General features: G+C 39.6%; 3 protein-coding genes across 7 annotated transcripts; 2 read left to right on the top strand and 1 right to left on the bottom strand.

Moving 5' to 3' along the window:
- The first annotated feature begins 2,446 nt into the window (after window positions 1-2,446).
- LOC4326657 (cytochrome P450 CYP72A616) lies at window positions 2,447-6,165 on the top strand. The gene is made up of 5 exons (XM_015760381.3): window positions 2,447-2,887; window positions 3,530-3,750; window positions 3,845-4,089; window positions 4,738-5,116; window positions 5,525-6,165. The coding sequence occupies exons 1-5, from the start codon at window positions 2,587-2,589 to the stop codon at window positions 5,948-5,950; spliced, it is 1,572 nt and encodes a 523-aa protein (XP_015615867.1). The 5' UTR covers window positions 2,447-2,586; the 3' UTR covers window positions 5,951-6,165.
- Window positions 6,166-7,953: 1,788 nt separating this feature from the next.
- On the bottom strand, window positions 7,954-11,644 carry LOC4326694 (cytochrome P450 CYP72A616). 5 transcript variants are annotated; one of them, XM_066311547.1, is made up of 7 exons: window positions 11,426-11,644; window positions 11,135-11,204; window positions 10,676-11,042; window positions 10,250-10,473; window positions 9,719-9,966; window positions 8,676-9,063; window positions 7,954-8,580 (listed from the first exon to the last, which is right to left on the bottom strand). In XM_066311547.1, the coding sequence occupies exons 3-7, from the start codon at window positions 11,025-11,027 to the stop codon at window positions 8,149-8,151; spliced, it is 1,644 nt and encodes a 547-aa protein (XP_066167644.1). In that variant the 5' UTR covers window positions 11,028-11,042; window positions 11,135-11,204; window positions 11,426-11,644; the 3' UTR covers window positions 7,954-8,148. The 5 variants fall into 5 exon arrangements, with proteins under 5 accessions (XP_066167644.1, XP_066167645.1, XP_015615885.1 ...); XM_066311548.1 differs by having other exon boundaries at window positions 11,433-11,644; XM_015760399.3 differs by lacking the exon at window positions 11,135-11,204.
- A 6,903-nt stretch (window positions 11,645-18,547) lies between these two features.
- Window positions 18,548-22,021, top strand: LOC4326692 (transcription factor bHLH144). The gene is made up of 4 exons (XM_015765871.3): window positions 18,548-18,855; window positions 19,395-19,515; window positions 19,606-19,795; window positions 20,465-22,021. The coding sequence occupies exon 4, from the start codon at window positions 20,748-20,750 to the stop codon at window positions 21,483-21,485; it is 738 nt and encodes a 245-aa protein (XP_015621357.1). The 5' UTR covers window positions 18,548-18,855; window positions 19,395-19,515; window positions 19,606-19,795; window positions 20,465-20,747; the 3' UTR covers window positions 21,486-22,021.
- The last annotated feature ends 1,375 nt before the right edge of the window (window positions 22,022-23,396 follow it).

Raw genomic sequence — 23,396 nt, 5'->3', positions numbered from 1 at the left:
ATGCACGCATTCTACAGACACATCATTGTGCGCGTGCATATTTTTTTTACACACGGCAAGAAAGAGATCAGATATAACCAAGCTTGTAATTGGACATGCACGCATTAGTCATGTACTTCCGTGCTAATGTAGGGCATGTTCATTTTGATGCCAAAATAAATTTTATCAAATTTTGGCAATATTTAAGTACATTTGCTAGATTTTTGTGAGTGAAAGATTTTAGAATTGTCGAACTTTAATAGGGGAGCTAAGTTTTGTCAGATTGTTATCTTGCTAAATTTTAGTCAAGCCAAAACATGGTTAGGTTAATTTGGTAATGAAGTGAAAAACCCTGTAGAATTAGCGTTTGGTGGAAACTCTTGTGCGCAGCGAGTATGATGTTGCAGCTCCATCACCCGAACCAGTGCTCAGTCACTTAATTAGGGTGTGTTCTATGCTCCATCTCCCTATCTTCTCATCTTATTTTTCATGTGCACGTTTCCCAAACTCATCTCATACTCTCTTATTTTTCACATGCACGTTTCCCGAACTGTTAAACCGTGCATTTTTTTAAAAAAAAGTTCTACAGAAAAGTAGTTGTAAAAAGTATTAATCCATTTTAAAGCTTTTTAGCTAATGATTAATTAATCATATGCTAATAAGTTATTCCGTTTCTCGTGTATGTGTCACTAACTTGTGGGGTTTATATCAGTATTAATATATTTTGTTTACAATGACATAATCAAATTAAATTTACAATGACATAATCAAATGACAAAAAGTTTATACTGTAATGTATTTCTAGGAGACTGATTCAATCTATGAAAATCTATAAAATTTTAGTCGACGAGATTCTTGGAAGGAAATCTAAGCAATTCAAAATTCATAATTAATACAATGAAGTGATTAAAAGAGAACATTTTCCTCTATTTTAGTTTTTCTAAAGAATCTAGAAACGGCTATATTTTGAAAAAAAAAGGACCGTCTCTGTTTTTTTTAAGTATATAACATGATTAACTATTTTTATCAAACCTCGACTAACAACATTTATTAATTACTTATAGTTAAATAAACATAAAAACACCACTAGATTTATCGTCAAAATAATTTAAGCATAACTAGTAGCATGTTTGTCTATTTCTTGAAGAGATGAATAAAAAAATCAACTGCGTTTCTAATAAACGCAATAGTAGTACAGTAGTAGTAGCAGCTCTTTTTTTCACCCTGAGAGGAAAAAAGGTTTGTAAGTACATACAGCCCGGATAAGTTTTCAATTATTTTTTTACTTTTTTACCTTTTATTTTAAAAGCAAAACTTCTAAAATTTATTTTCAAAGTCTGAACCTTTTGGTGGCGTTAGCTAGCTTGACGTGGTAAAATAACACTATTACGTAAACATAGCAACAACTATTATGTAAACATAGCAACAGTTTTATCCTCCCACACCAGCTAGGATAGCATGGCAAGACAACACTACCATGCCAGCAAGATCGGCTAATAAAATAACATTATCACACCATTCTGACATACATGACAATGTTGTTTTGTAAGGCAACCTAGCTAGTGTGACCAAAAGGTTCAGATTTTAAAAATAAGTCTTTAAAAAGTTTGTTTTAAAATAAAAAAAGACTTAAAAAAAGAAAAAAAAAGTTCTGTGGACCATTAGTTTGGCTCTCCGTAAAGCTACGGATTATAAGTTTTAACAATTTTGGATTTTTAGTTTTGATTTTAAAGAGTAACTTATCTTTTTTACTCTCTTTGTCTAAAAGAATAATTTTTTAAGCTTATCTAGGTACATAGTTAAAAAGTATTATGTTTAGGTTTAGTTAAAGATACTCTTTTAAACAGCAAAAGCAAGATAATGTTGGATGAAAAGTGGAGTAGATAAGAAAATTACATAATGAAGGATTGTAATAGGTAGGAAAGAGTATATTGGTGGAGCTGTTTATATTTTAGGACAAATCTTAAAGGTAAAAAATGTTATATTTTGATAATAACTTATACTGATATTGATTACTCCCTCCATCCCTAAATATAAAGGATTTTAATTAGATGTGACACATCCTAGTACAACGTCATATCTAACCTAAATCTTTTATATTTAGAGACGGAGGGAGTACAAAAATGGTGTTAATCCTTTTCTATGCACGAATGCTTTACTTAGAGCCTAAGCATCTTGATTTCGGCTCTATGCTTGATACTACTACGGAGAAAACAACGCATGTTTAAACTAGGGTTTGCAAAACTGTAGGATTATCATGCGGTTATCACCGTTATTATATGTAGTAACCTTATCAACTTCTGAAACCATAGTAAATCTGGCGGTAACCGTGTAGTCTAAAACAGTAAAACCTGGTGTAGACTCTAGTACCAGATGTCGTGGGAGATTTTTTTTTTCTTGTGTAATCTTGGAACGTGTCATCCCACCTATCCTACATATTTAAAGGCCACACATCACCGTCGAGATCATCAACAATATCGGCTATACGGTTTCGCGGATCACCTGTGGTCCTGTGCAGCCGTACCGTACGCCTCTGCTTTCCTCTCACCCCACCGCGCCACCGGCGAGCGGCCCGCGAGGGAGGAGGCGCTGCCGCCGCCTCTGCTGATGCTGATGATGCTAGGGGCGGCCTCCCAGTGGATCCTGGCCGCCGCCGCGGCGGCGGCCGTGGCGGCGCTGCTGTGGCTGGCCGTGTCGACGCTGGAGTGGGCCTGGTGGACGCCGCGGCGGCTGGAGCGCGCCCTCCGGGCGCAGGGCATCCGGGGCAACCGGTACCGCCTCTTCACCGGCGACGTGCCGGAGAACGTCCGGCTCAACCGGGAGGCCCGGAAGAAGCCGCTGCCGCTCGGCTGCCACGACATCATCCCGCGCGTGCTGCCGATGTTCAGCAAAGCCGTTGAGGAGCACGGTATAGTCCTCTCCCTCCAGCGAATTTCCAGTTTTAATACGAAACAGTACTGAGCTAACATCTGATGGTACATAAAAGGCTAATCGGAGTTGAGATCGTGCTTGCAGATTAGCTTCGGATTTTACCCTTTTAGGAAACAGTAAAGTTCTTCTAATTTTCAAAAAGAGATCTTACCGCTTCTTGTTCCAATATACTCCCTTCGTTTCGAAATGTTTGACACCGTTGACTTTTTAGCACATGTTTGACCGTTCGTCTTATTCAAAAATTTTTGTGAGATATGTAAAATTATATGCCTACATAAAAATATATTTAACAATGAATTAAATGATAGAAAAATAATTAATAATTACTTAAATTTTTTGAATAAGACGAACGGTCAAACATATGATAAAAAGTCAACGGCGTCAAACATTTCGAAACGGAGGGAGTATGTTCTTAATATTTTGGGGGAAAAACATTTGAAGTTGATGTAAAACAAAATGTTGAGGATGTATGTTCATGTGGAATAATCATGTGCATATGGTTGACAAGAGCTACTGTCTAATTGGAATGTGCGCTTTGATTAAGATTGTCACCTACACATGTTGGGTATAGTTTTCAGTCTCCTTGCACCTTTTAATGGGATTGAAAACGTAACTGCAGGGAAACCATCATTCACTTGGTTTGGCCCAACGCCAAGAGTGATGATTTCAGACCCTGAATCAATAAGGGAAGTTATGTCTAATAAGTTTGGCCACTATGGCAAACCAAAGCCTACCCGTCTCGGAAAGTTGCTAGCCTCCGGAGTTGTAAGCTATGAAGGCGAGAAATGGGCAAAGCACCGGAGAATTCTGAATCCTGCCTTTCACCACGAGAAAATAAAGGTGAAATTCATTTTATCACTTTTAGATTGCAGCATTCCATATTTCTTATTGGGTAATGTACCAAAGTTGGCTAACAATGTTGTCTCGTTCACAGCGGATGCTGCCAGTTTTTTCTAACTGCTGCACGGAAATGGTTACAAGATGGGAGAATTCAATGTCTATTGAAGGAATGTCAGAGGTAGATGTTTGGCCTGAGTTCCAAAATCTTACAGGAGATGTCATATCAAAGACAGCATTCGGTAGCAGCTATGAGGAAGGAAGGAGAATTTTTCAGCTGCAAGCAGAGTCAGCCGAACGCATAATACAAGCCTTTCGGACAATTTTTATACCAGGATATTGGTTTGTTCTTTCTTCTTACACTATAAAAGAAATCATTTGGACATGCATATCAAATATCTTACGAACAATCCTATGAGTTATATAATATCTTTATTTAGTACTTATGTGATATATTACAGTTGCCGAAAACCGTTGTCAAAAATGCCCCTCTGAGGATTGTGAAATTAAAGTATAACCTTCAGTCATGTTTTTAGATACAGGGGAAAACAATAATATGCTGAAAAATCATTCAGAATATGGCAGTCATTGCCAGTTGACATGTGAGCCAAGAGTCAGACAAAAAGATATATTCGATCTTTGGTTTAGAAGAAAATTTTGCAGTCTGAGCACATGCAAGTTTTCAGATAATAGAAAACACACACTGATGAGAACAAAATGCAGTTTTTCATTTCTTTTGTTTGATGAATTAGTTCTTTAACAGTCCTTTTATAAATGTATCAATGGTACGACAATTATGACTTGGAATATACCAAAATATGGTACATCCTCTAAGTACTTCGGTACTACTTCGGAAGGTAGAACTAATAATACATATCAGTGCAATTTGAATGATTGCAAGAAGAGTCTACGTATACATTTTTTTAGACTAAGCTAAATTTATACAGTAGCAATTGAGAGTTTACTCTTGCATGATTGAAAATTTTACAGGTTCTTACCAACTAAAAACAACAGAAGGTTGAGAGAAATTGAAAGAGAGGTCAGCAAACTTCTACGAGGAATAATTGGAAAGAGAGAGCGGGCTATTAAAAATGGTGAAACCAGTAATGGTGACTTGTTGGGCTTATTGGTGGAGTCAAATATGAGGGAGTCAAATGGGAAAGCAGAACTAGGAATGACTACGGACGAAATTATTGAGGAATGCAAGCTATTTTATTTTGCAGGAATGGAGACAACATCAGTATTGCTCACTTGGACATTAATTGTGCTAAGTATGCACCCAGAGTGGCAAGAGCGAGCAAGAGAAGAAGTGCTACACCACTTTGGAAGAACCACACCAGACTATGATAGCTTAAGTCGTCTGAAGATTGTAAGTATAAGATGAACACTGTTCTCTTATTTTGCCAAATATGCAAAATGCAGTCTATTAATTAAGACACTAAGTTTGTACTGGATTTGTTTTGATCAGTTACTTATATAAAATCTGAAAATATTGCGTTGAAATGATAACTATTTGTCACCAAAAGTAACAGGAGCTTATGCCATGTATTTTCCATATGCTTCTAGAATGTTTTTTTTTTCCATACAGTTCAGATGATGTTATTTTAAAGCTTTATCAGTTATCACCGGTAATAAAATTGAGGGGGGTTGAATTGCCAATATATGTAAGTGAATAAAAGATTCTGATTGTTAGATTAAGCAAGGATTTATTTGAAGCAAATGCGTTTTAATTTCAGATTAATTAACAACAGTCATGATCTCTGTTTTGTTACTGCAGGTAACAATGATTCTGTACGAGGTTCTTAGGTTGTATCCGCCAGTGGTGTTCTTGACCAGACGAACATACAAGGAAATGGAGCTCGGCGGCATCAAATATCCCGCTGAAGTGACCCTTATGTTGCCCATTTTATTTATTCACCATGATCCCGATATTTGGGGAAAAGATGCAGGTGAATTCAATCCAGGGAGGTTTGCTGATGGCATCTCCAACGCAACGAAGTATCAGACCTCTTTCTTTCCATTTGGATGGGGTCCCCGAATCTGCATCGGCCAGAACTTTGCACTATTGGAAGCCAAGATGGCTATCTGTACAATCCTTCAGCGGTTCTCCTTTGAGCTTTCACCATCGTACATCCACGCACCATTCACTGTGATAACTCTCCACCCACAGCATGGTGCACAAATTAAGCTGAAGAAAATCTAACCATGCTGCTCACTTGCTCGGATTGGTCAAGGAGAAACAAGTCAGTTTGATAAGTTATATATCTTTCTCTTTTGTAAACAGAGGTAGTCTACAGGTTTCGTATTCGAACTAGAAAGATTTTACTTATTGATATACTAGCTTTTATGCAGATAAAAACATGGTGAGTGAAATAATATTCCGAGTTTTTAATACAATACAAGAGTGATTTTTAGGCTCTTGAGGATGTATCATATTTTATAGTGTAAAATTTAATCTCTCTAATACAATGACATATGAAAAATTTGCATTAAAAATTTTAATACCTTTTGATACCTCTCGAAAACAGTAAAATATATCACAACACAATCATTACATAGTGACACCAGCCATTGTGAAAACAGAGCAGGTCTTCTAGGCACCGGCAGGTACGTCCCACAGGATTTCCACCAAATCTGCGGTTCGCAAGAACAAAACCCCTTCTTTGTGATTGCTTCAAGTCTTCAACCAACTCCGCTGGGCTTCGACAGACGACTCAAAGGTGCGAGTGTTTCGGTCTTTCAAGGTCATCCAACTACCGAGACTACGAGCTGATCATTGTTCGTTACCCATTGTAATGACACAGCTTATCAGCTGTAGGGCAGGCTCCTCTCTTATGGCCAATAACATGAAGAGTTTGCATCTCGCTGGTGCATTATTGTACACCGTTCCCACTCGGGGCCATGAAGAAAATGGAATAAGTAGATGAAGCAGAGTAAAGTCCCCTTCCCTAACAACACAATCCGTTGTGCCACCCTAAAGGCCTAAAGTACCCTTTTGAATTAGTACTTGGCCCTTTTGAATTAGTACTTGGCAAATCATTTTATATTTTTTTGGAATACGCAAGCAGCACATCATTGTATTAAAAAGAGTAAAGTTTATATAAAAGGAAAACCGAAAAAAAAAACAGGAAGGGGACAGGGTACATGAGATACAAAGAGATTAGGGCCTAATCTCCAATCAGATTCTGCGAGCGGGGGAACATGCTAGGCGTGGTTAGTTCTGTCATCACCGCATTTGTTAGGCGTCATAGCTCAGCATCAGCAGCCATACCCTTTGCCACTTCGACCCAGGGCTTGTGATGCTGATTGAAAACCCTGTTATTCCTCTCCTTCCAAATCGTCCAGGCAACCAGGGCTGCGATGGTGTCGAATCCCCGTCGGTGAGCCTTGTCAACCTTCATGCGGTTATCACAAAGCCACAAGTGGAAGGATGCTTCATTGAATGGCAGGAAATTGGGCAATCTAATTGCTCTGAGGGCAAACCACCACCATTGCCATGATTCCGGACAAGCGACCAGAAGATTATTGATAGTCTCGTTGCATTGATCACAAAAGACACATCGATCAAGGTGTGGCAAGCCGCGATTGTGGAGCTGATCGGCCATCCAACATCTATTGAGATCCACCAACCACATGAAGTAACGACATCGAGGAGGCGCCAACGACCTCCAAATCGGCTTGTCCTAGAACTGCACCCTTTCCAGTTCCCACAAACAGAGACAGGTAGGCGGAATATGACGAGTATTCCCCTGAAGACTCCCACCACCAGATGAGGGAATCGGGCTCCTTGGAGAGGTCATCCAAGGAGTGGATTGCAGGCCACAGATTGAGATATTCGAGGATTGCCTAGACCCCTAAGGCACTGGTGATGTCCTTGATCCATCTTCTATCTTGTAGTGGCAAATCATTTTCTGGTAGGTTTGGGAGTGTTGTCTTGCCTGAATGGAATACTAAATAGCCTAATAATTCGAGGTACAAACAAATGTATTAAGTAAAAGAATGGTTTAAATGTAATATTTTAAATAACTTATATGTAACTTTTAAAAAAAATCACACCAATAGAGAACATGTATATTCTTATTCTATTTTATTCTCGGGGAAAGAACACACCTTAACAGTTTAGGATTTAAGAAGACCAGCTGAATACCCGTGATATGGAGTACGGATACTCATACACTTCAACTATGCAAGGAACTGCAGCAGCGGTTGTCAGCAAATAGTGTTCTGCTTTCATATCAGAGATTGAGATTTCAGAGTGCCGGATGCCCGGAACATGGAGCTTCCAGTGTTTATCAGCAAATGTGTTCTGCTTTGATATCAGAGATTCAGAATGCCGGATGCACGGATCTATACAGACGATTTCATTTCATTTCATCTTTTTTTCTTTCCCTAACCCGACGATCAGAGTCGGCGCAGCCTAACCGGAACGCCGTGCTGCGGGTGCAGCGTCAGCACGGTGTAGGGCGCGTGCGCGTACGCCGGCGACAGCTCGAACGCGAAGCGCTGCAGGATCATGCCGAGCGCCACCTTGGCCTCCAGCAGCGCGAAGTTCTGGCCGATGCAGATGCGCGGGCCCCAGCTGAACGGGAAGAACGCGCCGGCGCCGGGGTCCTTGCACGCCCTGGCCACGCCCTCCGCGAACCTCCCCGGGTCGAACTCGCCGGCGTCGTGCCCCCACGCGGCGGCGTCGCGGTGGATGAACAGCACGGGCAGCGACAGCATCACGCCCGCCGGGTACCTGACGCCGCCGAGCTCGATCTCCTTGTACGTGCGGCGGTTCATCATCACCACCGGCGGGTACAGGCGCAGCACCTCGTGCAGCACCATGGTCACCTGCCAAAGATCGGCTCCATCGATCATCAAATCGTGAACATCTTTTGCAGAAAACGGTGCAAAAATTGCGTTACGGGGCAGAGTGCACAACTCACGACTTTCAGGCGGCTAACGCCATTGATATCAGGTTTGTTTCGCCCAAAGACCTGCAGAATCTCCTCCCTGGCGCGATCCTGCCACTCCGGGTGCATGCTCAGGGCAACCATTGTCCAGGTGAGCAACACGGCGGTTGTCTCCATCCCGGCGAAGTAGAACAGCTTGCATTCGTCGATGATCTCCTCGACGGTCATCCCCTTGCTGGATTTGCCGTCCTCGTCGCTGTAATAATCCATGTTGGATTGTAGGAGCAAGCCGAGCAGATCGTCCTTGCTGGCTTCGCCGTTCTTCGTGGCCTTCTGCCTCTTTTCTATTATGCCTCTTAGAATACTCTTTATCTCTCTGTCTATTGCCTTCATCCTTCTGTTGTTTTCTGTCGGTAAAAGACTGGAGGGAGAGTATTATGTTAGTTCTATCATCTATGGATGAAACGAATAAGTGGATACAAAATGAATTTAGTTTTTTTCTCTACATAAAAGTTGGATATATTCCCGAAACAATGAAAGTTGGACACAAATAATGGCAAATGTAAGGAGCACTTTTTGGTCTTTGGTGGTCCATCCATGTTTTTCTCACAACTATTATGTTGTCCTGTATGTACTTAATTTTCTCTTGATATTGATAAATTCGGCAAAACAAAAACAAAACAAAGAAAGATTAGGAGCACTCTGAACTTTAGGTAGTGTTTTAAATATATACTATGCAGGTAAAAGTTGATGGATGATCCACTCGTTTGTAAAGATAAACTACATATTATATATTATAAAACTAACAAATAACTTAGAATAAGTGGTGTCAACAATGCAGTAAAAGAAAGTTTATTAAGAGCATTTTTAGAAGTGTGAAACAAATAATCCAGTTATAAATTACTACTTCTTTCAGGTTATAAGGCTTTCTAGCATTAACATCTATATGAATGTGGGCAATGCTAGAAAGTCTTATGTAGTAATATGAAACGGAGGAAGTATAATCCAACAGATGAGTTGAAAAAAGAAAACGGGGACTGAAACTAAAGATGTTGGGACAGTGATGAGAACCATACGATAAGCCTGGGATGTAATTACTCCGGAAAGATTGAACAAGGCGTTCAGCTTGCTCGGCCTGAAGTAGGAAAATTTGTCTGCCTTCGTGGTGTCTGACACCAAATGCTGCTCTTGAAATAACATCTCCTGATAAATTCTGAAAATCTGGCCAAATGTCCAGCTCGGCTTTTCCAACAGAAGCAGCAACCGCATTCTCCCATCTGCCAATTAGTTCGCTACAAGATGCGGAGAATGCTGGCAACATCCGCTGCAATTAGTTCCAAGGGAATATATAAGTCAGGGAAAGGGGAAAAATACCAGGAAAGTAAGTGTAACCAAATTGATCTCCAGTTCTAATATGTTTAGTTCGACCTGTTTAGTGACTGCAAAGAATGCAGGCATTCATCAGATTAATTTAACTTCTGATCAAATAGCTAGGCTAAACGATCGTCTTACTAAATGATAATTCTTACACATGAAATCCTGAATACTAAATACAGTAGTCAGGTCTCATATTCACGAATTCTTTCAGTAAATCCTAGTAATAATACCTTTAGCTTTTCTGCATGAAAGGCTGGATTCATAATCCTCCTATGTTTGACCCATTTTTCACCATGAAGGATCACAAGCCCACCAACGAGTAACTTAGAAAGCCGAGTGGCCAGCTTTGTCTTCTCAAAGTGACCAAATTTGTTCGATAGAACTTCACGGACCAAGTCCGGATCAGTGATTGTAACCCTTGGCATTGGCCCGAACCATGTAAAAGAAACCCTACCTGTATTTTCATGCGCACAGAGATCAGAACATGGTACAAAGACACTGAAAAAAACAAGATAATTGATGATCAAATAGTGGCATTTCTAGATCAACTGTACGATGAACTTAAAGTTGCATAACAACAATCAAATCTTGGATGTGTTCGCCGAAAAACAAAACAAAAGAAAACAAATATTGCAGAAGTAGAGCGAGTACAGTACCGTGTTCCTCCAAGGCACGGTGAAGCAGAGGCGCGACGCGCGGGATGAAGTCGTGGGGCCGGTCCATGGGCACGGGCTTGGAGCGGGCCGCCGTGACGAGCCGCAGGTCCTCGGTGAGGTCGCCATGGAGGAAGCGGTACTGGGTGCCCCTCAGGCCCTGGGCCCTGAGGGCCCGTTCCATCCGCCGCGGGGCCAGCCAGGCCCACTCCAGCATCTGCGCGGCCCAGACCAGCAGCAGCGCGGCCACCGCGCCGCCGAGCAGGCTCCACGGCGAGGCCTCGCCGAATGGTAGCGCCGCGCCGGTGCCGGTGCCGATGCCGATGCCGATGCCGATGCCGATGCCGATGCCCATTGCTTCTTTTTCTCTCTGCATGTACCGAGCAAAGCAAATGTGTTGTTGAAGCAAACGGGACGGAGAGATCAGTACGTGTGTGCAGAGTGCAGTGCAGATATACTAACCAATTACTAACAAAGTAACAATCAATGATTGCCTTCTCCTGTTCTCCAACACTAAAAAGAAAATGATATCCTAAAACCAAAACCGGAAATTAGTGACCATCCTGTCCCACAGAATAACTCCGAAATCCTATCTGATACTACTGACGTCACTGATTACGGTAGTGAATCACTCCACGTGACGGCGCCACGTAGCCGGAGGTGAGGTGAGGTCACAGCGCGACCTCCGCCGCATTGCCACGGTGGAGGAATTCAGCAAGACACGTGTGTGCAGTATGCATGCAGATGCAGTACCTGGTACCTTGTACGCGGGCGAGGCGTCGCCGGCGTCGGCGTGGTCGACGGTGCTCAGGTTGGAGATCAACGAAGGGGGAGGCCGAGACCGGCCGAACGAGCAGGCGGGGAGGCTGGGGGCTGCCAGCCGGTGAGCGTTTGGGAGAAAAGGCGAATGGCGCCGGCGCCGCCGGAGAGATGGGAAGAAATTAAGATGGGGGGAGGATTTGGAAGGATCTCAAACAGAAAAGACGTGGCTAACATAGGTGTATCTCTTGCAGGAGCGGGACAACGACATGGGGAGCATGGGCGCCGCTGCGCATGTCGACGCGACGCAAGCGGGGGTTCACGCATCTTGGCGTGGTTCTACGTGCCTCGGGCGGTGGTACACGACTGGCGCTTTGAATGGAGGAGAGGATGTATGGTTGCAAATCCCGGAGATACCGCACCGCGCGATAGGGCCGGAGGAAGGAGAAGCTGATCCAAAGACAGACCCCCCAAAATGTTCAGTCATCAGTGGGCCTGGAACGGAAAACATCTTCCGGCCCATCAAACACCCCATGTTGATGCACACAGGCTATAACCAACGAGGCCCATGGATGCGTAAGGTTTAGCTGAAGTTTTGATTTCTGGGCTAAACCTTCTGCTTCAGACGTTCTGATTTCTCAAGCTGACGCTCGAACATTGTGTTTTTTTCTTTTAAGAAAAGAACATTTGTGTCATTTTACTTTTTTTTAAAAAAAATACATACAGAGATGGGCATGTCGCCTACGTGGCACCGTCCCACCACCATTACACTGTCCTCCACCTCACTCATTGCACTCACAGTCGTCGTCCATCTGACCCTTCCCTCCAAAAAAAGGTCGGCTATGACCCTATCCAAGAGCTACTGGTGCCGTCCTCGAAAAGCCAACAAGAGAGTGGAGGTAGCGGCACCCCCAAGAAGAGTGCATGAGGAAGACGAGGCTATGTCTTTTCTAGGAGTTCACCGCCTATGCCTATTCATAATCTTGTGTTCTTTGGTTGTTTCTTCAACTTCATGCTTAGGTTAATGGATGGATGGGGCAACTGGCAGAGGAGGCACAATGTGTGGGGACAGGAAGAATATGACTTGCTTGGTTCTATGCGATACCTTCATGTACATTTTTTTTGTTGGTACCAGACTTGATATGCAACAACTGGCCTCGATACCTTGTGGGTATTAGGTATGATACCAGTATCATAGGTACCAGGTCTGGTACCCAAAGCATCAAATCTGATACCTCAGGTATCAACTTTGGCTCCTGACAAGCGTGGTGATCAGATACGGACATGCGGTAGGCATGAGATAATGCATGGTAAGAAATGCGAACACGTGGGTGTGTAGGGGAGCAGTTGATGGGGGTAAAGACTCGTCATGATAATCTATCCCATTAAGAAACATGATATCAGGGGCTAGCACTCTTTTTTTTAATTGAGAAACACAGTTTATATGAGCACCCATGAAAGTCTAGACCTACATATTTTGATATTAATAAAGTTATCATGAGCGACTCGCTACCAACGTGTGCATTACCTACGACTAAAACAATAATAACCGTAAGTACACTTGTGGACATTACTTCACCTTTAGAAGACTTGATGTTTGTCGGAGTGCGAAACTCCTCTAGAGGAGAAGCAAGGCACTCCCCCTATATGAATTCGTCTAGGATACAAGTTTTGAGCTCGGGTCCTGATCACACGTGAGAATGAGCACAAACAAGTATATAGGTTCCTAGTTCAAAAATCAACCTCAGGGGCAAATTCGATGCTTTTTTAAACAAAAACAAATTTAAAACAGTAAGTTCGATCGAAATTTCGTTGAAATCTCAGTTTTCAACGTTTCGCGGGGTTCCAAATTAATCAATGATAGCGTGAACCGATCAGAGCACCCCAAAGCATCTTTACCAGTAATCAGGCCTCCAAAACCTATTCACGCATATGCTCTCCCTGCAGCCTCCAAGGGCGATTGATATGGATTTATCTGGACTGTTAATCACAAAAGTCTGCATCATCAGCATGCGCATCGCCTATATACGCACCTACTGACCTGACCTGCAACCTAGGCATGCCCGGGCCTCATTTTTCTATCCGCGACGAATCGCGCATGCGTTCCCTGCAGATGACAGCGATCTCCCCTCTCCTCCTCCTTGACGAAAAAACACCGCGGCCGGGGGCGAGACCGGGAGAGGGGGGGTTTTCAGTTCACCGGAGTCAAACACCGGATCAGCAAAGGAAATAAAGTTTGGTGCCATGTCGCTCTCGGCAAAGGAAACGCTTGCCTCCTGGAAGGCACGCCTGCCACTTCGAGATCAATTTTTAAAAAAGGTGTTAGACTACGACTTATACGCTGTCTACGCATGTCATGTATGAACAGGTTAATTTTTCTTCATAGAAATTTTACAACAAAGTCGCCTCGCGTACTCTCACCGGTAAAAGAGAAGACCAGCTCTAGCAGGGTAAGCGTGTTTTCTGTGTTATTAATGGACTTGCTCTAGATCAATCTCAACTTTAAGAGGACAAAAAAAAGCATATGGCTGCGGTAATATCATAGTATCATATAGGAGTATTACATCATGCAGGTGTCTTAGCTTTCTTATTTGTTGTTACATGACCTTGCTTATGTCGACACTTCAGTCTGTTATGTCGACACTTTGGTCTAAACACATCCTGTGTACTGTACAGCGGCGACCGTCCTCCCCCCTTATATGTCAATAACACCTTAAATAACAGTACATGTGAAAAAAGAAAGTTTACAACATAAAAGAAAAGAAAAACAAATACTCCATTTGTTTGCAAATATTTGTTTGTTTGGACTAAAACCAGCATTTTTTAAGTTTAAGATAAAAAGTCGGCAGGAAAATTAAAAGGGGTGAGCTCCTATATAACAAATGTATTTTTAACTATTATATTTGAAGTAAATAGCTTTAAAAGTATATTGCAGACTATTAAGAAAGTAATTTTGGTTACATAATTATATAACCTAAAAATTTTTGTTGAGTACAGTAATCAGTTTAAGTCAAACTAAAAAAATATTTACGAGGAAGGGAGTACAAATCAAAATAAAATATGCAGCAATAAAGATGAAAGCCCCAAAAAGAAAGTCTTGAAAAAATGTCTCAAATCAAACTTTAAAGCTCTGAACATCAATATCTTATAAACATCTAGGCTATGGTCAGTGAAAATATGGATGACAATGTTAGAAATCTAGTTATTATTTAGCATATTTTAATCCAAAAATTATAGCATAATAAATATGACATAATAAATATGACATGTATGCAGGCGAGTGATCCAAAGCTGGTGCTAACATTAACATGCTAACAGAGACAATAGCATCTAGACATATGTTTAACACCAGAGTGAGGAGAACATACCCGCAGAACGCTCTGGATTCAGAGGTTGTGGTGTTGATGTTGTCGTTCCCGATTGAGCCGTTGCCGTTCCCTCCATTGCTATTCCTGTCGCAGTTGTCGTTGACGTCGTTTTCGATACTGATCGACATGATCCGGAGGTTGATGTAGAGGAAGCATATATGACTTGATGCCGAGGAAGTAGTGCTGATGTGAAGCAGAGGAAGAAGTAGAGCAGTCGCGCGAAGAACACGCTCCCAAAAATTTTATCGCCCACCTAACCGTGCATGTACTCTGGTGGACGGAATTCTGGAGGTCTACTCGTCCCAAATACCCGTATGCGCAAGTACTCAGAACTAGGAAACAACCATAGGAGCACATAAGCAGAGGAGGTGTCTACACAAGAAGAACCAAAAACTGAGGTAGATAGAACCGAGAGAGAGCTCTCTATCTACCTAGAGGTGGAAGATAACGCAAGAGAAACATTACTACGTTAATCTCGATTGATTGCACTATAGGCCTCGTCTGTTACCGGAGTAATGAATCATGCCGGTTATGCTTTTACTCATAAAAACAAAACGGCTGAAAACGAGCAGCCCGTCCGAACCCGCCGCTTTGACGCCCTGGCTGGCTTGGCTTGGCTCGAGCGCACGCGTGTGACATTCCCACCACCATCTCAACCGCTCAGTAGGTATTCTCTAGTAGTCTATTTAAGTTAAGATCATTTTTCATTGGTTTTTAATGTGGTATTAATCTCTTAACATTAATTGTGAGCCCTTGAAATTACAAGAATTAATTTGGGCCTATCCCATTTAATTCTAATAGATAAGACGGAGATACATAAATAAAGAAAAAACAATTTATATGTAAAACATTTTATATGTGTATTATCAGTTTAAAAGTCAAGGCTAAAAACTATAATATGGTGAAAATAATTCAAAAATCCTATTGTAGAATTGTGTTTTATATTAAATATTTAGTTGTGTCCGATAAGTAAGGCTTAGATTGGATGTGCAAAAATTATATGCGTAGATTTATCTTGAATAGTACTTTTATGGTGCTATAAATTATATGTAGATTTTAAATAGTTTGTAATAATAATATGTGGTGAAAGTTTTATTTTAAATACCATGGAATGTTTATTCTTTCATGAACGGATGGAGCAACTGGCTAGATAATATTTTTATATAAGTATCAAAAAAGGAGTTGAAAAATGTGTGGTAAGGCTCATGCTCGTAACTTGGCTAGATAACTGTTCCAAGTGTTTGATACTTTGATTGCTCCTAGTATTAATCTAATACACTCCTCACCACCTGCAAAATACAGTCAAAACGCTAGTGATGATCTCCTAATGGCCCGATTAGTCGTCACAGGTCAACCATTTGGTACCTTATTATGTAACAAGCATAGTGGCCCGCGCAGATTGCGCGGCTAGCATCATTATATTTTCTCTCATATAATAGCATATATGTTTTCTCATTATATTATTCAAATATATTAAAATGACAACATAATTTTAAATTTTGCAATAACTTTACAAAACTACTAATGTGTAATATTTATATTATATTTTATATACGTGTTAGTTATTAATTATTTTTAATATTAAATTTTAGTTATTTGTAAATTATATATATTCCTATATGGACTCTAGACTCGTCTTTTAATATTTCTTTTTTTAATTCCGAATTTTCTGTAAATTGTATTTTTATATAGAGTCTATGCTCTTCTTCCAATATTATTTATTTTTATTTATGAATTTTTATTATTTCTAATTGTATTTCTATGTGGACTCTAAACTCATCTTTCAATATTCTTTAATTTTTAATTTCGAATTTCAGTTGCTTCTAAATTATATTCCAATATTTGTATTCCTATATTGACCTTAAATTCTTCTTCCAATGTTTTTCTTAATTTTGAATTTTAGTTATTTGTAAATTGTATTTTTATACAGACTCTAAACTCTACTTTTAATTTTATTATGTTTATTCCAAATTTTAGTTAGTTTGAAATTCCTATATGGACTCTATACTCTACTTCTAATATTCCTTATTTTTTTAATTCCGAATTTCTATTTTTTTTTCTAAATTGTATTTCTATATATACTCTATACTTTACTTCTAATATTCCTTATTTTTAATTCCGAATTTATATTATTTCCTAATTGTATTTCTATATGTACTCTATATTCTACTTCTAATATTCCTTATTTTTAATTCCGAATTTCAGTTATTTCCTAATTGTATTTCTATATGAACTCTATACTCTACTTCTAATATTTCTTTTTTTTAATTCTGAATTTCAGTTATTTCCTAATTGTATTTCTATATGGACTCTAGTCTCCTCTTCTAATATTCCTTTTTTTCATTCCGAATTTCAGTTATTTCCTAATTGTATTTCTATATAGACAGACTCTAGTCTCCTCTTCTAATATTCCTTTTTTTAATTCTGAATTTCAACTATTTCTAAATTGTATTTCTATATGGACTCTAGTCTCCTCTTCTAATATTCCTTATTTTTTAATTCCGAATTTCAGCTATATTTAAATTGTATTTCTATATGGACTCTGTCTTTTCTTTTTCTCCGATTAATGTGAGAATTTCTAGGCCATGAGAGCGAACTTGGAGGTTCCTTTTTCTATTCCTTTAATTATATATTTAATTCCAAATTTCTTTCTAAATTGTATTTCTATATGGACTCTAGTCTCCTCTTCTAATATTTCTTATTTTTAATTCCGAATTTCAGCTATTTTTAAATTGTATTTCTATATGGACTCTGTATTTTCTTTTTCTCCGATTAATGTGAGAATTTCTAGGCCATGAGAGCGAACGTGGAGGCTCCTTTTTCTATTCCTTAAATTATATATTTAATTCTGAATTTCTATTTTTTCCTAATTGTATTTCTATATGGACTATATAGTCTACTTCTAATATTCCTTATTTTTAATTCCGAATTTCAGTTATTTCCTAATTGTATTTCTATATGGAGTCTATACTCTACTTCTAATATTTCTTATTTTTAATTCCGAATTTCAGGTATTTTCTAATTGTATTTCTATATGGACTCTAGTCCCCTCTTCTAATATTCCTTATTTTTTAATTCCGAATTTCAGCTATTTGTAAATTGTATTTCTATATGGACTCTAGTCCCCTCTTCTAATATTCCTTATTTTTTAATTCCGAATTTCAGCTATTTGTAAATTGTATTTCTATATGGACTCTGCTTTTTCTTTTTCTCTGATTAATGTGAGAATTTCTAGGCCATGAGAGCGAACGTGGAGGCTCCTTTTTCTATTCCTTAAATTATATATTTAATTCCGAATTTCTATTTTTTCCTAATTGTATTTCTATATGGACTCTATAGTCTACTTCTAATATTCCTTATTTTTAATTCCGAATTTCAGTTATTTCCTAATTGTATTTTTATATGGACTCTAGTCCCCTCTTCTAATATTCCTTATTTTTTAATTCCGAATTTCAGCTATTTGTAAATTGTATTTCTATATGGACTCTGTTTTTTCTTTTTCTCCGATTAATGTGAGAATTTCTAGGCCATGAGAGCGAACGTGGAGGCTCCTTTTTCTATTCCTTTAATTATATAATAGATTTCCAGATATTCTTTTACCCCCAAATTCCAAGTAGTAACAGAGAAAGAGGGGCAAAGCTAGTACAAATTACAAAAGCAATAGCACTTGAGAGAAAAAGAAGGGGAGAAAAAGTAAACACACATCCACCCAGCTAGTGCTTAACCCCATTGTGTGTATGGATTCAGTGCAGCAGCTGCAGGCCAAGCAGGCAGCACAGCACTACACATACAAGGCACACACATCCCATGCTACTAGTGCTGTTGCCCTTTTGCTCCTGTTGTCTTCTCCGCTCCTGTCGTCTCCTCTCCTCCCCCCCAAATCCCCCTCCTTTTTCTTGGTGCTGCTGCTGCTGCACGAAGCCACGAGCGCCTCGCCACCTCGGGATCGCCTCCAAGATCCGATTTTGATCTCCCCGCCGCCGACGAATTCGTCGAGACCCGCCCTCGCCGTACCTGCCCAACGGTGCTCGATTTGGTTGTAGCCTTCTGGTTCTGGTACTTGGCTCCATGGACCTATCTTTGATCTTATTATGATTCTTATTACGGTTTTAATCTTCTATATATATCGGTTGTGGCTTGTAATTGGGGGAATAGGGGGATCGTATTAGAACAGTGAAAGTTTGGAAAAATTTTCCATGGTTTGTGTGTGCTTACCAATCAAGGAGGCAGTTGGAGGCAAGCCTGTTGTTTTCTTGATTGGACACTAAAAGCCGGTTCTTGCTTTTAACTGTGTTGGAGTTTTATTAAGGATGTTTTCTGTTGGTATTTAATGAAGTCGATTTGGTATTCAACAGTAACTTAAACACTAATCACGATCCACTTATCTAATCTCGTGTAGAACTCTGCTCCCCGGCTCTGGGAATTAGTTTTCCCACGAGAACAAATATATAGTTGAAGGTAGCACGAATGGATTGGGTCTACCACTACCACCAAACAGATGACATGCTTGAAGTTGTATATACTAGTTAGCACTGTATTTTCTCTATCCTTCTGTTGGTATTTTTACGTGTTGATAACAAATTCACAATCAGCAGGATTGCAGGAATATAACAAAACTTAAGCACTGAGCAGCAGTATGCCTTGGACCCCTTTGTACTCGACTTATTACAGCAGCCGAAAGTCTGTTCACCTTGCTGTGTTTTTCCGTGTGATTGTGTATGTCTCTTGATCTCCTGAAACCTTTCATATTCATGATAATAGAATCTCATAATTCTCACTGAATTTTTAATTTTCCATGCATTGCAGGTGAGGCGGTCACATTTACAGGAGAATCCTTTTCCTTTGTGGTTCTTTGTTCTTGACGACATTGGGTGTGTAAAAATTGAGAATGTATGTTAAGGTTGAACTTAAGAGATTCCGCATTGTGAAGGAGGTGGGAACAATAGTAATGAATGTTAGGATCTTTGCTTATTACCAGTTGATGCAAGTGTGCCAGGTGAGATATTTATTTGTTGACCTAAAGAATCCTGTTTCCAAAATGATTCATAGCTGTTGCTAAACAAAAAATGAGAATCAGGTGTCATTTTTCATGGAAACATTCTTGGTACTTTGTTTGGGATTTTCACAATAATCTCGTATAGTGAAAAGTACCACCCATCAACTATCTACACCTATGTAACTGTTTGAGATCTTTCTATTATAGCATAGCTAATTAATTTAGTTGGGTTTTGGAATGCATATTGTATAGGTGATCTGGTCATGTTCTCATTGTTAACCTGTAATCCTGGACCATGTAGTGCTATTGCAGATGAAATTTAAAATGATGTGGGGTTTCAGTCTCTTCCCTTCCCTGTCCCTCCCCCAGTGACCCTGATATTCTTGAGTTATGCTAGAAAGTTTTGATTGATCAATCATTATTTCTTTTCATGAAATTGAACGGTGTTATCGATAAATGATTATTTGATTACCATAAATAGATATTTTGTTGTTTTGTCCTCAAGACTTTTTACATGATTTGCTAATGCATACCTGAATCAAATAATACATATACTTATCAGTTCACTTTATTTTTTAGTATAAATTTATTAAGTTATTCAGGCATCTTTGTATACCTTATTTTACTATGTGTCTCTTCTGTATTTTAACAAAATATTCTAAATTGCAGGCTGAGTACTTCCGTCAATTGCTTAAGCCTGTCACGTAGTCCAAATACAGGAGTCGAGATTAGTCACTTTATCTGCTATTTATCTTTCGTCTGGTATAAAGTCGCAACAACAAAAGCAGTGCATTCATGATGGCTACCTTGTGGTAGGGTGTTTAGTCTCTTGTTGTTGCGAGTCGCAAACATATTGTAGAATTCTCGTTGTTTTTGGGTAGTGTAGCTACTACATCAGATCAGGTAGAGGTCTGTACTTAAGTGCGTTCTGTCCAGTATCAGCCATTGACTCATGCAGAGGGATCCAACAGCATTCACTGGAAACCCTTCCTTTGCTTATGGACATGAAGCAGATGGTTATATCGCAAATGGACCCTTGGGTGGTCAGTGCAACTACAGGGTTCCTGTTTCACCTGCCTTTGGTGCCCCTTCAGGCATGACCAGTCCTCAACTCCGAACCTCACTCGGTGGATTTGAGTTTCAGCCTTCCAAGGTATGCCCCAGAAACTTCATCATCTTTGATCAAACTGATGACAAAGGGCGCATCATGTGTCATCCTGCATTGGTGAGCAAGCTAAACCCTTCAGCCACCAATGCTTTCCCTTCCTATCCCGAGCCAATTTGCAGAAGTTCCGGCCAAGATAACGGAAACCTGGAAGAAGTTTCCTCATCTTTCAAGGAGGATACAAGAGAGATTGATGCACTGCTAAGCTCTGATGAAGAAAGCGATGAAGATGATGTCAAGAGTACTGGGCGTACTCCGGACTGCTTCGAGAGTGATTCCCTTGATTCATCTTCACCACCAAGGTCTAGGAAAATGCATCATTCTTCTAGCCAGAGTTCAGTCTTCCATGGATCCATGGACACTGTTACTCATGAGAGGATGAGAAATATGGTCACAGTTCTTAGGGGAATAATCCCTGGTGGAGACCAATTGGATACAGCCTCTGTCATTGAAGAAGCTGTTAGATACCTGAAGTTTCTCAAGATGGAGGCGAAGAAACTTGGCGTGGAGGTTTCGGATAACTAGAACTGGCAACTGGTACAGTGGCGATACTAAAGCTCACACATAAATAAAATCTGAAGGCATCAATGTGTGTATATATGGTCTTTGGTAAGGCCCTTATCATCATTGTTACTTGATTGACTTTGTGTGGGTGTGGAAGGTAAGGCAGGCAGCCAGCTTTTGCTTCTTTCTGCAGGCCTCAAAAGAGGTATTGTTTGTGGGATTCTGATGCTTGATGTCTGGTAGCATGGTGTTGCTGCGCTGTGAGCTTTCCCTCCCTCATCATGGTGTGGCACTATGGTTAGATCGTCAGACGAAGTTCTGGATGATGCATTATGTTTTCAGGCTTACCTTTGCCTTTTGTGACTTAAGCACCTCAGCTCTACCTATCCTATGGTCAGATCACCGTGCTTTGCTCTTTTTCAAGCTCTGCTTATATTTGTTGCACTACTTAAATAATGTACATACTTGGCTTGTTAAATTGTAGTATTGTGTACCGAACAAGATCATGTCATTGTGAACTAAATTACGATATGAAATAATGTACTTTGGATTTATCATACTATTTGTCAAGAGGAATCTGTCTCATTTTATTTGCTTTGGAAATGATGATGATGATGGTTCTCACCATCGAATTAAGCAAAGGGAGATGATTGTGATGATGGTGTCCAAGAGATAGCACGACATTTGTGCATTCATTTATTCCCTGTGCTTTTTTCTGAAAGCTATGAAAGCGAATCGGGCATTGGCACAAACGTGCAATCTTTTGCAAAGGCCAATTATGTTGAACTAAAGGTTGGTGTTTCCCATGCTTTTGCCTTCAGTTGGCTTGGCTATTGAAGTGGAAGAAGTTTGTTCAACATTGCCATGCAGAAAATATTCTTATAGTATATCAGTATATGTATGCGTGTTGTGTGTATGCATATATAGTGGCATATGTTCAGTAATCGAAAAAAGAAAGATGTGTGTTCCTAAAATAGTGGACATAGCCCCTATCAAGAAAAAAAAGAAGTGGATATAGCTTTCATATGAATGTCTTCTTTTTTCAATTTTGAACTTTTTGTCGAGTAAGCGTGCATAATATTTTTTTTCCTTAAAATGAGGCTTGAATTTTTGTTAAGGTTATTTATCATAGAAGGAAGCCATTGTTACCATATACCAGTGGTTCTAATTCAAAGTTTTACAAACTGAGGGATGGACTATTAGAAAAGAGAAAATTCCTTATATATCTCTAAAATATTTAGCCGATATATTCCAGAGTTTTGCTCACTCTTGTATGCCTTTCACTTTTGACTTTATTCTTTTTCATACCATTTCTATCAATTAACTATTAGTTGACCGTTTAATGTGTGAACAAGTTGGTTATACCATTGGACATGAAGGAACGTGGAAATTTATTGGCATCCATCGTTGGAAATATTTATGGTAATTTGTTGTGTGACTAATATTCTTTAACTTTGTTGTATAACGGATTATTATATGTGGAAAGAATATTATGTATTAAAAAAATGCATGTGTGGCATTTTTCAATATGTAAACGTAACAGTTAGTTTCTATTCGAAAATATATAATAAGTAGAATAATAAATATTGAAATTTTTTTGCCATTATATAAAAGATAAAAAAAACTTGCCACTAATAAAACCCTACACAAAAACGCGAATATTAGGGAATAACCTAATATCCAATAATTAGAAAAGGTGAGACTTCAAACCCAAATCGACTAGCGCAAGAGCTGCCTGAAGGCCCTAGATGTTTCTCAATAAAACCCCACACAACAAAATCATAAATATAGTAGTCTCATAGAACAAACTCCTGCACACTTCCAATAATATACTTTACAGATTTCTATATTCATTTCATAACTATGGACAAATTTAGCCTTTTCATAGCTATTACCTAGTCAGCTAATAGACAACTGGTGAAATGGGCATAA

The sequence above is a fragment of the Oryza sativa genome, chromosome 1 (assembly GCF_034140825.1).
Source record: "Oryza sativa Japonica Group chromosome 1, ASM3414082v1".
NCBI classification, from domain to species: Eukaryota; Viridiplantae; Streptophyta; class Magnoliopsida; order Poales; family Poaceae; genus Oryza; species Oryza sativa.
This window is presented reverse-complemented; position numbering and strand designations above follow the sequence as displayed.